The sequence below is a fragment of the Balaenoptera physalus genome (genome assembly GCF_965194825.1).
Source record: "Balaenoptera physalus genome assembly, chromosome: 8".
NCBI lineage: Eukaryota > Metazoa > Chordata > Mammalia > Artiodactyla > Balaenopteridae > Balaenoptera > Balaenoptera physalus.
In genome coordinates, this window is record NC_138887.1 from 43,666,995 (window position 1) to 43,685,056 (window position 18,062).

Genomic DNA, 18,062 nt, shown 5'->3' on the forward strand with positions numbered 1-18,062 from the left:
CTAGCATGTGAAAAGTCCTTTCACCCGCGTACTCGTGCATTAGCAACTATGGCAGGGTTGCTGCAGCTGGACCACCTCTTCCCTCTCACACGCTGCAGGGAAGTTATGGAGAGATGGAATATTGATTCTTTCAGTAGGAGACATCCTCAAAACATGTGGAATATATAAAGCATGTTTATTGCCTTTGCCATCTTCTTTCAAGTTTTTTTGCTTTTTCTCCTTTACTTTCTTCATTTGTTTCTAATTTACTAATCAGGGTGAGATGAAATCTCACAAAGACGGTGCTTAGCTTTTCCTCAAATTAAGAAATTACCTGAAATTATTTTTCTCCCCAGTACATAGGAGATAAGCCTGACTAGAAGGAATTTATAAATCTGAGTTGATTAAAATATTGTAAGACAAAATAAAACCAAGATCTAGATGGTATCTTGGTGCCCTACTCTACCTCTACACTGATATTAATTTTTAAGTAATTATATATATAGAAAATGTATATGTATATATCATATGTGCATGTGTATACATGTGTGTATATACATGTACGTATGTGTGCATATATATTGATATATATATGTATATATCAATATATATCTATAGATAGATATTTATTCTTGAAATGAATTGCATATATGATTTTTAGGAGCAAATAAAAGGTTAGAGATTCAGTCCTTTGTCACTGACCATGACTATAATTGATGATTTGTTTAATTTACAATGAATAATACTCACGGGGGCTTCCCTGGTGGCGCAGTGGTTGAGAATCTGCCTACCAATGCAGGGGACACGGGTTCGAGCCCTGGTCTGGGAAGATCCCACATGCCGCGGAGCAACTGGGCCCGTGAGCCACAATTACTGAGCCTGCGCTTCTGGAGCCTGTGCTCCGCAACAAGAGAGGCCGCGATAATGAAAGGCCCGCGCACCGCGATGAAGAGTGGCCCCCACTTGCCACAACTAGAGAAAGCCCTCACACAGAAACGAAGACCCAACACAGCCATAAATAAATAAATAAATAAATAAATAAATAAAACCCAAAAGTTTAAAAAAAAAAAACAAAAAACCCCAATTAAAAAAAAAAATACTCACGGCATCTTTTCCTTTCATTATGCATTCTTCTGTTTTTACTGCTGTGCTTGGCCAGTGTATCTGGAATAAAAGGTAATGGACTGTTATGCAACTGCATATAAAAATAAACCACACTGAAAAACCATTTCATTTTTTTTCTGCAATTCAATACATTTTATTTTGTTCTATTTTTGTTGGTTCTACTTCGTTCTTTGAGAAGATCAAGCAAGACTTTATCTTCTTTATGGCATTATTTGCCAAATTAAGACACTTATCTTTCAGCTTTTATTTTATGCTAAACTTTATTATTTTTTTTAATCTTTCTGAAGGCTCATCTCAAGTCTCAGGCCTTCAGAGGCCACCCATACTTCAACCAGCACTGCTCTGCATTTAACCTGCTGTAACCTCTGCTGTCCAATCTTTCTCCTGAACTTGTCTGCCCCCCAAAGGCCAGGAACCTCTTTGAGTTCCCTTTGCATTTTTACCACCTAGCACTGAACCTGGTGTGGTGGACTCTCAATAACATTTGTGCACAAAAGAATGAAAGGATTTATAATGAATGAATTTATAATTCATCCTTTGTTTATAATGTATCACTTCATAATACACCACAAACATCTTTGATTATTTTTAAAACATTATTTAACTCTACCAGTTTCCCACTGGATTTCAGGAAATTTTCGTTGTATTTCAAATTTGTTGGTTTCTTCCTTGAAGAGAGAATATATCAAATACCTCTTTTTCATCTCAAATAGTGCCTAGCACTTTGCTGGGACCACAGGCAGAAATCATTAAGTACTTTTTAAATCTAATTCCACAAATATTTAACCGTGAACTGCTGTTTTTTTTTTTTTTTTTTGGAATGAAAGAAATTGTTTTCTCTATCCTTTTCTTTTCTCAGACTGTTTCTGTTCCTCTTTTTGCTTAAATGATAGATTAATCATACCATGTGCCAGATAGCGTGGCAAGAACTTTTAGTTTTTCTTTCTTTTACTTTATAAACTCATGTGCAGAGGTTTGAGTTTGTTATACTATGCAACTGAGGGCTCATTATTATCACTGGTCTTAAAAGGTCCCTCTCTTATTTTAATTACATATTTATTTCCTTCCCTTCCCCCCTCCATCTTCTCCCTGCATCCCTCCAGGAGGCAATGACTGTAAATTGTTCCTGGGAAGACTAACAGTTTTTTTGTTGTTTGCATATGTTCTTATAAAGTCTATATTGCTTTTTGTGCATTTTTAAATTTATGTAAATGGTATATTTTAATTTATGTAAAGTCTTTCTCATCTTTTATACTAAGAACTGGGTTTTGAAGACCCCTATACAAAGCCCTATGTATACATACAGTCTGTTGTTTCTAACTGCTTTGTAATATTTGGGGAATGGATCCCCCATATTCCCTCTTCTACTCTCCCAGTGAGGACACCCAAATTGTCTCCAAATCTCCACCACAGCAAACATCTGCACATCTTCTCCCAATAAAACCTAGAGGAATCATTTTAATGTTTATGATCTCCATGAACAGCTCATTTCAGTTGCAGTGACTACACCAGAAGTGACGGTGTATAAACTACTGCAGGAAAAGGCTTCTTACCACAATAGTCTGTTTTGTATTAATAAAGTACTTTATTGACAAGAACCACTCCCTCCCCCCCCCCCAAAAGCAGCAGCACATCTTTGTACACGTCTCTCTGGGATCTATATAAGAATACCACTGGTATGTATAACCAGGAGCAGAATTACTGGGTCTTAGCGAAGCATACATTTAATCTTTTACTGTAGTGTCAGGTTGCTCTCCAGAATGGTGACATGTTTATACTCTACCAGCAATCCTCACTGACACGTGGCATTATCAGCTTTCTAACTTTTGTACTGAGCACTTCAGATTCAACATTTAATTTAATCCTTACCAGAACTTTACCTAAGTATTATTTGGGAGCTTCTTTTTAAAAAAAATGCATATTTCTCTGTCCAACTCTACAGTGCAGATCTATGGATGGGAACCAAGGTATACAATTCCCTTAAGTAATTGTAGCAACTGGTAAGTTCTCAAATGTTTCCTGTGCCTCAAGACCTAAAAGCCTCCCGGTTAATAGCTTATCCCCTCACCTGCTGGATCAATCACTCCCCCTCCCCCGACTGAAAAAGCTCAATCGGCTCCCTTTCTTGTGTCTCCTTCTGAATTCCACGGGATCACCTTCTCATGCTAATGTATCATCTTCACAGGCTCTGCTGGTCAGCGATGATGAATTCTATTTTGAGCGATGCTGACTTTCACCAGAACCCCCTATAGTTTTTTGTTCATAGCCTCCAAACGCCTGTGCCTTGGATCCACATGCCCTGGTGTACAGGACTCCTAAGATGTTCTCTCTTCCTCTCCTGCCTCTACGGCTGCTTTGAGCCAGGCTACATGGACATTTCTTTGGCTCCCTTCTTTTTGTAGGCAATCATCTTCCACTCTCAAGGGAACATTTTGGTGAATGAGTAGAAATTTCCCAGTAGAGTAGACTGGGTCTCTTAAGATATTATTAATATTTCTAAAAATAGCCTTTTCCTCCTCAGGATGCTTAAGAGACTCAGGTCCTGGATTAAGAAGAGTTCAGGTATGGCATCCTACTACCCGGTATCAATGGTCATATATATTAGACTATATTGCTCCACCTGTGCCAATAAGACAAACTGTCTTCTTATCTAAGGCAGTTTGTTCCCTAAAGGTCTCTATTATCTCTCCCTGATGTCTCTCCTCCTTCCACCCACCGCCATCCTATCCTGTGCTCTGCTAGTTTGGAAGGACTTTCTGGTTATTGAACTACATACTAGATGCTGCTGATTGAAGATATTTTTATTTAGTGAGGACTGTTTAATTATTTTTAAATTACTGCCCAATATTCAAAAGTGAGAAATTTTGCATAAAAATCTAGATTTCTGGTGTCTCTAGAAAAATCTAAAAGGCGAGCAACAGGCATGCCTTCCTATGTGGCACCATTCTTCTGGAGTTGAGTCTGAAGTCTTCTTTCAATGGGACAGGCACTCTCTGAGTCTCTTCAGACTTTTACCTGAGTGGCCCCTGTAGGCATTTTAGTTTTTGAAATCTGATATACATGTTTGAATCCCAAATATGGTCAAAATTTAAGATGTTTAAAAACGCTGTGTCCCATACAATATCAGGTTAGGCATTTATATGCTAGATGGGGAAGAGGTTTGTCACTTAACTCACACATTACGTAGTCAAATCCAGGCCCTGATACATGAAAAATATTGGGGATTTATAAAAGTGGTGTCAATAGCATTTGATTATGATGATCCTTTTATGACTAAATTTATTATCATGGGAGTAAGCACTCTATGGTTTGAACTATAGGTATATGACATTATTTTGATGTTATTATTAGTGTAATGAGCCCCCTAAAGTTTCTTACTAACAATATTCAGCATTCATGTGTTCCTTTGTTTTCATAGTACAGTATATAAACTTTTAAATAAAAACACAAGCGCTTTTTGTTATGTTACAACATAGAAAAAAGACAAAAGGAAAAAAGTAGAGATATAAAAGAAAACCAACTAAAAAGTCCAAAGCACACATAGAATACCCTAGAATCAATGTTCTTCATTATAGCAGTAGATCTATCAGTGGATCACATATGATTCAGGAAAGATATCACATAAATAAGACAATGTCAGGTTCGACTGCAGGCTTAACATCAGCCTGAGGGAGGTTACCAACACCACTAGACAATAGGATCCTGGAAGTGAAGTGTAGAACTTATAAACTTCACTGATCCTTTATTTTGGAAAAAATTCAGGCACTGAGCAGTAGGTTTTCTCAGATGATTTCTAAAACTCATTCTAATTTGAGCTTCAATTTGGTTTTGGAATTATAGTTTTACTGTGGATGCATAAATTATTCAAAAGGATATGCTAGAATGTATATGTGTGTGTAAATACAAATTCAAAATACAAATTCATTTTAGGATCATCCATCACTGGAAAGATTTTCATGACTAATTTGCTTATTGACATGAATAAATCGGAGAATACCTCATCGGTAGAGCAGAATAATGCTTTTATATTCTTAACACCTTTAATTTATGAGATGCAGGGCTTTTCTTCTTAGAATATTAGCATCCTTTTTTATTCATTTTTCATCATTATGTAAAACGGTGACTTCTTTAAACTGTACTTCTGCAATTTCAAAGTATTAGATAACCAATTCCTTGGAAAAATATACGAAAGTTCAGCTTTTCAACGTTGAAATAGTATCCAGACAATAGAACAACCTCAATGTATTACCTCATTCTCCTCAATCATTGCTTCATAAGGATTATTTTGGGGACTACTTGAACATATTGTCTGGGGAGCAATTCTCTAGAGGATTCCTATACTTTATTGACAGCTTTTGTTCCACATTATCTTTTCAAAGAGCCTTGGAAGACAGAGATAGAATCTCCCTTCAGGGCAAATAGAAGATTTGTTTCCTGACGGGGATAATAAAGATAATGTCCCCCTCTGGGCAAAGGTTGGACAGCTTTGCTAGCAAATCCCTGGTGAGACTGGGAGTTTTCTGAGCTGGAGGTTGGTAAAGCGGGTATGACACAAATTCACTGTGTGTACAGCGTCTACTTAGGCTGCTTTGCGCATCCCCTGTGGGACTTGAGGAGGAAAAGACAAGATGGAAACAGAGGCTCATGCTGCCTGCTGTGCTGTGAGTGACAGAGTGCTGTCTCTAGCCCGGGCGTTGTCTTCTGCCAGCATCAATGAAACTATGACAGGCCAACCTGTTGTCTTTTCTTGCACAAACAAAAGATCATATATTATGTGGTGGCGAAGACAATACATGGCTTTTCTAGGATTGCCAGAACATGTGTTGTTTCTAGCAGCAAACCTAATAGTGGCAGTTGCTCTAGGAATAATGAAATCATTATTTCAGGCACGTCTTAGAAGACGTTTCCTGATTAACTTTCTCAACAGATAGTATTTCTCCCTCCTTTGATCCTCTATATTGTTTTTCTTACTTTTTCTACCTATGACTATAATGATATGTGTACTCAACTTTAGCTCTCTTATTAGGGCTATAAGTTATAAGAGGGCAAGGCAGTGACTTATTTCCGCAGCCCTAAAATGCCTACCTGGCACAAGGCCTTAAATACAATCACTGCTCATCCATCGTCTCTTGGCAGACTTGTATCAGTCAACATTTCTTTATCACATTCTTCAAAAAGTCAATTCAGTAAAGGATCCTACAGTAAAGTTTGAGATATAGATTCACTGACATGAAAATGCTGCAAGCAGTGTCAAATAAATGAGACAAGTAACACTTTCCAGTTTAATCAGGGAGGAAATCCTGCAGGATTTAGCAAGTTTGAAAGACTGGCAGGATTTCTGAGGGCAGAGAAAAGGGTGTTAACCAGATCACTCTGGGTCCATGGAAGGGTGAGAGGTAGAAGATTAAATTATGAACACTCACCACTAAAGTGCAACACAGGGGAACTCTCCAAATGAACAATGTAATTATATATTTATTCAAGTTTTGTTTTTGTTGTTGTTTATACATTAGTTTTTTTTTTTTTTTTTTTAACAAAATTTAACAGGCTCAGGACTGCATTCAAAGGTCCACTCAGGTGAGAAAAGATAAGAGAATGATCTCACTGGAAATCAAAAGTTATTTTAAAGCCATCATGTACAAATGTTCTGCCAATACAGTAAGGGAAATGATTTTCCTCATTTGTTTTGGCAGTAAGGATGCCTTTTGGTTCTGCTCCAGAGTATAGCATCAACAAAAACCCATAAAATTAAGCTATTCGTTCTGCATAAAACATTTTTAAAGGCAGTTAAGCAACAGGGTGTAATGACATTTCCAAATTCTCTGCACCGAGAAAGGTACAAAAAGCAGAAGGTTAAATATACATCATTTCATCACAATACTCTTACAATATAATTTAATTGTTCCAATGCACTTTAACAGGCCATTTACTATTCTTGCATATCTCAAAGGAGAAAAATAAAATAAAATAAAAATTAAATTACAAAGTAATTCTTTCCCAGACTCCCTATTGAGTCTCCTAATTATACCAGGATTAAGAATTTAACAGTTCTATTGTTACAAGATGTTAGGACACTCAGAGATTTTGGAGAGCAAAAACAAATGAACAAAGAAGCAACAATTTAACTGTCTAAAAAACATTATTTCCTTTTTTATTGAAAAAAATTAAATAAAATGATCCAGGTAATATAAGTCTCTCTTCCTTGGAATACATTTAAGTGATTAAGACACTATTATAACTTCATCTAATATTCTCTTCCTAATTCTCTTATTCTAATGAAAAATGTTTGTTTATATTTTAGCTTTTCTTTATATATTTTATATCTATATATAGTACCAGTGTCCATCAAGGTATATTTTAATTAAAGGTCCTATAAATGTCATTAAAATCAAGAAAATAGATTGAGTATAACACATTAAAAGAGGCCTAATGGTTTATAAATGGTAGCTTTAACCTGACACATGTTATCCTTACTGCTTATGCTTTTATACTTAATTACAATGGCTGTCATTATTCAAGTAGTTTGTACACCAGAATTATAATCTTTTGGACTATAGGCAAGATTTGTTCTTGAAATGTTTATAATCCAAAGCTTTTGAGTTAGAACACTATTATTATGACACAAACATTTTTGGCCTTGTGTATGCCCTTTTTAATGGATGAAATTTACTAAATTGCCATCATTAATGTGAAATACCATTTGCCATTTTATATGCAAATTAGATTTTAATGCCTTTCTCTCACTTAAAAAAAATTAAATTCTAAAATTCAAGCATTTTTTTTCACCTTGGATTCAGTAAAGTTGAGTAAATGAGAAAAGTATAAATATTTTTACAAACAGAAGTGACAGTTATATTTAGAGATATCCAAATTAAGTAGTGTAACTTTAGCCTAAAATAATAGTGGTGAGAGTAATTTTAGAAAAAAAAAAGCTGAAATTTAGAAACTTAGAGAAAGCCAGGAGTGAAAGTTTGTTAAAGTGAATATTTATTACTAAATATGGAATGTTTTATGAAGTCCTATAAAATATAGCTTAAATAAACAAACATTTCCACTTTTGATTTCTTCATGAAATGAAAAAAGGAGAGAAGATTTTATACCTCAAACTAGTATTGCTACCTCCCTGAGAATAATTCTGATTGGTTTTTCAGGAATCTCAGTATTTCTCAAATGTGCACAGATTGCAAGGGGCTACGTCGATAGAAGACGGACAAGCTAGTTCCTCACCTGTGGTTGAATACCGGAGCCTCGTGGGGCACTCAACTTTGCCGTTAACAAGGGGAAGACAGTTCCTTCTCGCACTTGTCAGTGGTTTTCCTCCACTACTGTCACCAACCACTAACTGTTCCACTAGTCTATTAACCATTACTAAGGTAAATGCTAGTCATGCAAAGGGAATAAGAACCAAGAGGAAAGAGACACCTCATAACAAGAGGCAGAACTAACAGTACACTGAAGACCACCTCGGGAGACACGGATTCACACCAAAGCAGCAGCCTGGCTCTCAACGCCGTGGCGTGGTGGAAAGACCTTAGGCTTCTAAGACAAGTGAACTTGGTTTTAAGTTCTAACTGCTACTTACTGGCCTCATGGCCTTATTCTCCTCTTCCTTCCATTTACCCAACATGCTGCTGCTAAAGCAATCATGCTGAACTACCGTTCTGATTATGTTATACACATATTCAGACTCTCCCACTGGCTCCTGCATTGCCTAGAAGATTAAGTTTCAACAGCACAGCAGTCAGTATTCTTCAGGATCTGGTCTAAACCCCATTTCCATCCTTCACTCTCACTCTACCCTGTTGATACCCACACACCCCCACCTCACCTATCTACTTCAGCCAAGTCATTATTTCAAAGTGCTCTAAAATTTCTGACCTTCTTCCCTGTACTCTCTCTGTTCCTACTACCTATCTGTGTGAATCAAAATTCCAACTATGATTCAAAGTCCAATTTTAAATTATATCTCCTCCAGGAAACCCCAACTCCCAGCTTCTGTATACTTTCTTAGCATTTTATTTGGGCCTTTGTTATAGTTCTATTCAAATTGTGCTACCTGTGACAGATGTGTATGTATGTATCTTCTCCATTGCATTAGAAATATTTTAGGGTAGGGACTGTTTTATTCATCTCTGCATACTTCGTATCTCCACGACTGTTTCTAGAACTGAGTTGAATCGTCTCTAAAAATATGCAGTACTCTTCTACCTCAGTTAGAAATGGCAGCACATAGGAATCATGTGCTGATTCTATGTCTTGTTTAGATGATAACCATGATAGCAAATATTTGGATAATACTTACTATGTTTCAGGCACTGGCCTAGGCAACTAATAAGTCAATAAATTGTCTTATAAAAGCTGTGAGATAAATACTATGATTATCTCTCTTTCACAGATGAGAAAACTGAGAAATAGAGTTATGGAATAAGCTGACCAAGATCACTCATCTCCTAAGTGCTGGACCAGATACGGGAGTTCAGGCAATCTGGCTATAAAACGTGTTCTTTGCTATTACATTCTGCTACTTTTCAAAAGGTCTTATAATATCTGCAAATGGAAATAAGTTAAAATAAAACAAAAAATAATTTGTTGGCTCTTTTGGTCAAATTTCAAAAAAAAAATGTAACTGTTGATCCGTTATATCTCACTCTAGAAATGAAATGTTGATCAGAAAGAACGAAGACAAACTTTCAACCAATAAAGAAACACAAATTAAGGTACCATGGCTAATGTTTCTTTATGGTAATACAAATAAACCTGATAAATATGAATAAGGAAATAAATTTTTCTCATGGAATACGGAAAACAGCACAAAAATGTTTTCAATAATTCTTAGGTGCTATATGAAAAAACTTTACTTTGTGTAATATCTAAAGGGATTTTTAATTTATTACTAGTTTTGGTTTACTAATTAATACTATTATTCACCATTTTGAAATATTATCATACATTATTGAAATATTTTAGAGTCACAGGAAAAGTTTTTTTAAATCCTCTTTTTAAGAATTGTTTGAATTACTCAATAATTGTGTAAATATTACTCTTAAATGCTCCTTAAATGCTAGCAAAATACCAGGATGTTTTGTATTTATTCCTTTGCTTCCCTTTCTTGATCATATTTTTAACATACATATTTAGTTTTTTATGAATTACATGTTTAACGCTAAAAAAAACTTAACTCATTAATTTTGCATGCATATATTTAAATCCCCTTAGATTTAACTCAAATTAAATTTCACCAGACTGAAGTTTAAACAACTATGCATCATGTATAAATAACATTTAATATTGCTGAGTGTACAGCTGCTAACTAGAGAATTTAATAATAACATAATAAACTTTCATTATCTCTTTTGGCCACATCTTGATATTGCACTAAGTATAAATAAATTGGGGGTGGAGGATATGACAAGAGACATGTACATTCCTTTTCAAATGATCTAGATTGGAAGTTCTTCCTCAATACAAAATGATAATTTTAAAATTAAGTAGTGAGTGAAAGGAAATTTAATGAGGAAGATTTTTGACTTTCCTGGTGGTCCAGCAGTTAAGACTGTGCTTCCAATGCAGGGGGCATGGGTTTGACCCCTGATCGGGGAAGTCCTGCATGCCGTGCAGTGCGGCCAAAAAAAAAAAAAAAACCAATTTAAACATGGATAGCTTTGAATTCTTGTGGCTATAGTCCTATCCCATTTTAGAGACCTTGGGGCTTCATCATAAATAAATGCTTTTTTCAAGAGACAGATACAGATGTAGGTTGTACAAGAAAACAGGAAAATCAAGTGAAAAGTGTCCACCAGCATAGGTTTGTCTTTCCCTTTCCAAGTCTTCTGATCTATACTAATGTCCTGCTATTGTCACATTATGATCAGAGTCTCAAGATACTTCAATTTTTTTCACCCAAATAATGATTTCCTCTAGCTCAGTCCAAATCTTTCTGTACCAAAAGCCTTTAGAGAAAGGTGAAAAGAAAAAAAAATGTTTTAAAAAAAATTTCTTAGAAAGTTCCTGATGAAGTCAGAGTTTAATTTAAGTCGCATATTATCTGTGGATTTTAGAGACTTTTTAAGAGAGCAGAAGAAACCTTTCTTTGGCAGGTAGGAGGTTCTCATATGAGGTAAAACAAATGGAATAATAAGGGTAGAATTTTTACACTGAAGAGTATGATTTACCACCAGCGTTGACTTTTCCATTTTTGAGTGAGGGTCAAGAGTTTTTTAGGAATGTGACCTAGATACAAGAGAGCAGAATTTCAGTGTGAAAGTATCATTACATAGTCTGGGAAATGCTATGAATTAATTTATAAAGCGAAGTTAGTATCGAAAAAAACTAATATAGTAAATCTATTAAATGGTAAGTTCTTATCTATCTCAAAATTGCACGGGAAAAATCAGTCCTATGTGTGTATCATGATATAAGTTCTGATTATTACAGTTGATCCTTGAACAATGTGGGTTTGAACTGTGAGGGTCCACTTAACATGCAGATTTTTTTCAGTGAATATGCATTACAGTACTACACCATCCGCTGAGGTTGGTTAAATCTGCGGACATGTAACTGTGGATATGGGGGGCCAACTGTAAAGTTTTACCTGGATTTTCAACTTCTTGGGGGTCAGCACCCCTAACCCCCTGTGTTGTTCAAGGGTCAACTGTATATATAAGACAATTATTTATTTAGCCCTATATGTAGGAATAGTATTTCCTAGGGCTTGCAGGGACATATAATACTCTAGTATATCACAATTTTAAATGTACATTACAATCACCTCGGAGAGTTTTAAAAAGTACTACTTATTCCTCATTTTATTCTGGAGGAAAGGCCAAGGCATAGACATTTACAAGATCCTTAGGTATTATTAATGTTCATCCAAAGTAAAAACTATTACCATACTGTAAACAGGCTCCTTACCCTGTTTGCCAGTGGGGAAGTGGGTAGGTGCTTGGGGAGGGAGAGAGTGGAAGGCAGACAAAATTAGTTTGAAAGTGGTTCTACAATAAGTACAATGGGATTTGCAAGAGGGCAGACACTGAAGAGAACAGATTTATTGGACGATGTCAATATTAGAAACAGACACCTTCATCTTTTTAGTGTCTACATTCCTTGCATGCCTACATCTTCAAAGATGAATACAACTTAGTACCTACTCTTAAGGATCCAACTGACAAAGTACACTGATAAGTAAACAGCCACTTTTAATACAACATAGGAATCAAAATCAAACCAAGGGATAAGGAAGGGCTGGGAGAACCTTCTCCAATTCTAGTTTAGAGGAGGAAGGAAATAACTAAAACAACAAAAGCAAAAACTGGGTATGTGTGAAGGCTAGTCCAAAGAAGGAAAATGTAAGGATAAAGAAGCATTAAAGAGCAAATAGAGGTGACTGACATCACCACTTATCAGGAAAATAAAAATCAAAACCACAATGAGCTAGTACCTCACACCGGTTAGAAAGGCTATTATCAAACAAATCAAAAGATAACAAGTGTTGGCAAGGATGCGAAGAAAATGGAACCCTTGAGCACTGTTGGTGGGAATGTAAATTGGTGCAGCTACTACAGAAAACAACATGGAGTTTCCTCAAAAAATTTAAAAATAGAACTACCATACGATCCAGCAATGCTACTTCTGGATATATATATCCAAAGGAAATGAAAACAGAATGTCAAAGAGATATTCTGCACACCCATATTCACTGCAGAATTATTCACAGTAGCCAAGATATGCAAACAACCTCTGTCCATCAAGGGATGAATGGATTAAAAAAAATGTGGTATGTACACATACACACACACACACATACATACAAAAATACACATGGTGAAATATTATGCAGCCATGAGAAAGAAGGATATCCTGCCATTTAGAATGATATGAATAAAACTTGAGGGCATTATGGTAAGTGAAATAAGTCAGACAGAGAAAGACAAATACTGTATGGTACCACTTATATGTGGAATCTAAAAAAGCTGAATCCATTGGAACAAAGAGTAGAATGGTAGTTACCAGAGGTGGGACTGGGGGGAGATTGGTGGGGAATGAGAAGATGTTGATCAAAGGGTAAAAACGTCTAGTTATAAGACACATAAGCTCTGGGGACCTAAAGTGCAGCATGGTGATTATAGTTAATACTGTATAATATCTTGAAAGTTGCTAAGAAAGTAGATCTTAAATGTTCTCACTACAAAAAAGAGATGAGAATCACATGATGTGACAGAGGTGTTAGGTAAAGCGGTGGTGGTGGTCATTTTGCAATACACAAGTGTATCAAATCAACATGTTATACACCTTAAACATACACAGTATTGTATGTCAATCGTATCTCAATAAAGCTGGGAGAAAAAAGTGCAAAAAGAAGTGCTCCGATTGCCAATGTATTGGTGTGAACAAGTGGAGATTAAACTAAAAAGGTAGACAAGAGTAGATCCTGAGGACCTATCACAGCTAAAGTGAGAAATTTATGTTTATTTTTACTCAAAATTTTAATAAATGCTTTCTAAGATGAAAATTGTAGAGCAAGAGTTCTTAACTGGGGCCTGAAAAAAGAATTCAGGGAATGTACCAACTTTGATTGGAAAAAAAAATTACATTATTATTTGCACTAACCTCTAACTGAAATTTAGCTTTTCTATCTTATAAATGTAGAAAACTAACCTCAGTAGTATTAATAGTATCTGTGGCTTAATAACCAAGATAAATAACAAATATTTTAATATTAACTTAGAGTTGCTGCAGGTATCTCAAAATATTATTAACACTCACCATCAATTTGAAATTATGGTACTTATGAGAACTATTGCTAAGACTTCTTATTTAATATTAATAAAGAAGTTACATGTTTTCATATTAGAAATTGTTATTTTTATATTATGATAGTTGTATTTCAATGTAGTTATATTTTAATAACTTTTTTTCAATATTTTACTTCGTAATCCTACATATTTATTTAATGCATTTACGGTGCATAGACTTCACCAGACTGCCAAATGGATCCATGACATACAGAAAAGCTGAGAACCCATATACAAAGCCCTATTTGTTGCTGATTTTGTAGAGAGAAAGAAAACAATAATGTAGAACAGACAGAAGATAACCAGTCCTTGACAAATGTCAATAGACTGGGATGCAGAGCGTGTGCAGATGAAATGGCGTTTCATAAAAGGAGAAAGAGTACGTTCACTAACAAGGAGGGAGGCAGAAGAAGTCAGGCAGAGGAGTACCCCTGGTGATGGGAGAGTAAGGATTAACCTGTCTGATGGCTTCATATGATGCAACATAGTCCATACAAACCAAAGTGAACAATAGGAGCTTACGGATAGCTTATACATAGCTTATACATGTGTGCCAAGCACGGTTCTTGGTCCTTTGCATATATTAATTCAGTTTCATCCTTGGAGAGGCCTAATACGTCCCCTTTAACAAGTGAGGAAGTAAAAGCATAAAGGGATTAAGGAATTTACCCAATGCTATAAATGCAGAGCCAGGATTTGAACCTAGAAATCTAATTTGTGTTCCTAATTCACTCTTCTGTCCCTACAAAGGGAGTAGAGCTACAAGTAACACAACTGACTCTAATAACTAATACTGAATAAAACAAAACAAAAAAGCAACCCCAGGAGACGACAACGTACTATTGTGCATCACTTTTACATAGCTCAAAAGAAGTAACATTAAACAATATACTGTATAAGAAAACACTCGTTATGATAAAATAATTTTTAAAACTTATGAAAAACAAAAAAATAAACAAAATTCAGCATAGTTAATTGCTTCAAGGCAGCAGGAGGCATGAGGAGGCAAAGAGGCAGGAAACAAAAGGTAGCTGCATCTGCAGTGGGAATGGTGATATTGTCATTCTTGAGTTGGGTGGTGAGTTCCTATGTATTTATTTTATTATTATGCTTTCTAACATATTTACGTTATTTATATCTTTTATGTATCACATATTACATTTTAAAAGATATTAAAAACTAAGAAATAAATGGCAAGTGAGAAAGTGGGGAAAATGGGCTTTGGCTACTCTTCCAAGGTGACTGATCCCAGGGGAAGAAGCAGGGATGTGGTAGCACCAAGTAGATATATGTTTACAGCAGGACTTTTTAAATGAGAGGTCTCTATCCTGCTTATAAAATGATGGGCTAGACACAGTGGTCTGACCTGAGGTAATTCTGCATCCCAGGGGGTATCTGACAGTGTCTGGAAACTTTTTGATTGTCATGACTCAGGGGGAGCATTCTACTGGAGTGTATTGGATAGAAGCCAGGGATACAGCTAAACGTCCTACAATGGCACAGGACACCCTCTGCTCCAACCTAGACTTATTCCAAATGTCAACAGTATTGAGGTTAAGAAACTCAGAGATAAAGCAGGAGAGATTAAAAATATAATAACAGGTAAATAATTGAAGGAGTAAGATCCAGGAAAGATCGGAGGAGAGCCTGGCCAAGAAGCAGAAACATCACATCTTCAGAGCCTGGACAGCACTGAGGCACCAACTCTCATTCTTAAGTCTACCTTTTTTAAACAGACTGTCTATGAAGTAGACCTTGTCTAACTCTGCTGTTGCTGAAAATAAATGCAGAACGTCTATGTGGAGTTTTATTGCTAATCATTCTGTGGAAATAGGCAAGAAAAGTATAAAATAACAAATACAGGTGGGGTGAAGTCACCTCAGAGCTAATGTAGCTTACGTCTCAGGATTCCTCGCGATTACCCAGCCCTTTTGTGGCCCTGGGAGGGGCGTTAGCAATTTTGAAATTTAAGTTTGAATTATATTTCCTGAAGTGGCCCAGCGAACTGTATATACTTCAGGTCCCACAAAACAAGGATTTACCCTTGAATGCTGCAAAGTTATTCAATTTAATAATTTGTATAGCTGCTTTCCGTGACATCCTTGCTGGATGGAACCCTGAAGCTTCAACGGCCAGATACTATTCTATTTAGCTCCCTAAGATGCAGTTCATAAAAACTCATCACTCTCCAGGTTTCTTATCCTTATATAGTCTTCACAGGTCATTTCCTCCATTAAAGCAGTCTTTCTAGCATTAAAGGCCTTAGGGTACAATTAGGCCAAAACAATAAAGGATAGTAGGTTATTCAATTTACCCTACTCTAAAGCAGAATCACATTAAAGTGGGAAGCTGCTAACTCCTGGCCTTAGTTCCACATAGGAAATGAGGGCTCAGGAAAACTGTTATGAGATTTTGTGTACATAAAAGTCATCTAGAAAGCATGTCATAAATGCAGATTTCCGGGACCCAGTCCATGAGAGTTACAGGATCCAGATCCAAGCACAGCAATTTAAGAACTACTTCCTTAATGCAAAGATTCTTAACCTTCTGGGTGTCGGACCCCTTGAAGGATCTTTCCATATTCACATACTTATAATTTTAATATGGAGATTTTATTAGTTTTCTATGGCTGCTATAACAAAATGTTACAGACTGGTTGGCTTAAATAACAGAAATTTCTTTTCTCATAGTTCTGGAGGCTAGAAGTCCAAGTTCAAGGTGTTGGCACATCTGGTTTCTTCTGAGGCCTCTCCTTGGCCTGCAGATGGCTGCCTTCTCACCGTGTCCTCACATGGCCTTCCCTCTATGGGCACACATCCCTGATGTCTCTTTAATGTATCCAAATTTCCTCTTTTTTATAAGAACACCAGTCAGACTGGATTAGGCCTACCCTAATTGCCTCATTTTAACTTAATCACATCTTTAAAGTCACATTCTCAGGTACTGGGAGTTAGGGCTTCAACATATGAATTGGGGGTTGGGGGAGGAAATCATCCCGTAACAGAGACTATTCTATGGCCCCCATTCTAACCACCCCTAGCTTAGCTATTCCTTCAAAGAGCTGGAGTGTGCAGATGATCTACCCGAGAGAAAAAGAAGGGGGCCATGTGGTGAACACCACAGTTAAGAGGAAAATGACCATCCATAAAAGGGAGAGGAAAATCCATTGAATTTGTCTGGAAAAAAGAGGTCATTGATGGTCTTAAAGATTTATGTGTGTATACCTGGAAAAGACGAAAACTCGAATTTGAAAAGATATATGCCCCCCAATGTTCACATCAGCACTATTTACAATAGCCAAAACATGGAAACAACCTAAATGTCCATCAACAGATAAATGGATAAAGAAGACGTAGTATATACATACAATGGAATATTACTCATGAAATAATGTCATTTGTAGCAACATGGATGGACCTAGAGATTATTATACTAAGTGAAGTCAGACAGAGAAAGACAAATAGCATATGATATCGCTTATATGTGGAAACTAAAATATGACACAAATGAACTTATTTACAAAACAGAAATAGACTCACAGACATAGAAAACAAACTTATGGTTACCAGAGGCGAAAGCCAGTGGGGGGAGAGATAAATTAGGAGTTTGGGATTAGCAGATATAAACTACTATATATTAAGTTGATAAACAACAAAGTCCTACTATATAGCAGAGGGAACTATATTCAATATCTCGTAATAACCTATAATGGAAAAGAATCTGAAAAAGAATATATATATGTATATACATATATACATAACTGAATCACTTTGCTGTACATCTGAAACATTGGATATCAATAATACTTCAATAAAAAAATCCCCAAAAATGATGTATGTGTGTGTGTATAATACAAATAATGTATATTTATGTTTTATATATATAAATACATATACAATTTTATAATATATATTTTAGATAGACATTGAGAGAGAGAGAGAGCAATCATCTCTTTGAGAACTGTAGAGAAAATAAAATTAAGGATGACAGAAAAAAAAAGGAAAGAGTTAAACATATTATGTGTCTCCACTTCATCCTGCAACTAAAATAGTAGCCAAAGGACATAAGGCAAAAAGGACAAATAGAACTTGAGTGGAGATGCCAAAGAAATATTAGCAACATTTTGGAAGTTCTACAACATATGGACAAGTGTTGACTGGCTTTCCA

At 35.9% G+C, this 18,062-nt stretch overlaps 1 protein-coding gene across 5 annotated transcripts in view; it reads right to left on the reverse strand.

Moving 5' to 3' along the window:
* Positions 1–18,062, reverse strand: part of SEMA3E (semaphorin 3E) — a 273,212-nt gene that overhangs the window by 101,461 nt on the left and 153,689 nt on the right. For all 5 annotated transcript variants that reach the window (XR_014266690.1, XR_014266691.1, XM_082472482.1 and 2 more), the window contains exon 3: positions 1,084–1,143. Coding sequence is in view for 3 of the 5 variants with exons in the window: in XM_082472482.1 (XP_082328608.1) it covers positions 1,084–1,143 (60 nt within the window). In the remaining 2 variants the exon portion in view is untranslated. The remainder of the gene's footprint in view (positions 1–1,083; positions 1,144–18,062) is intronic.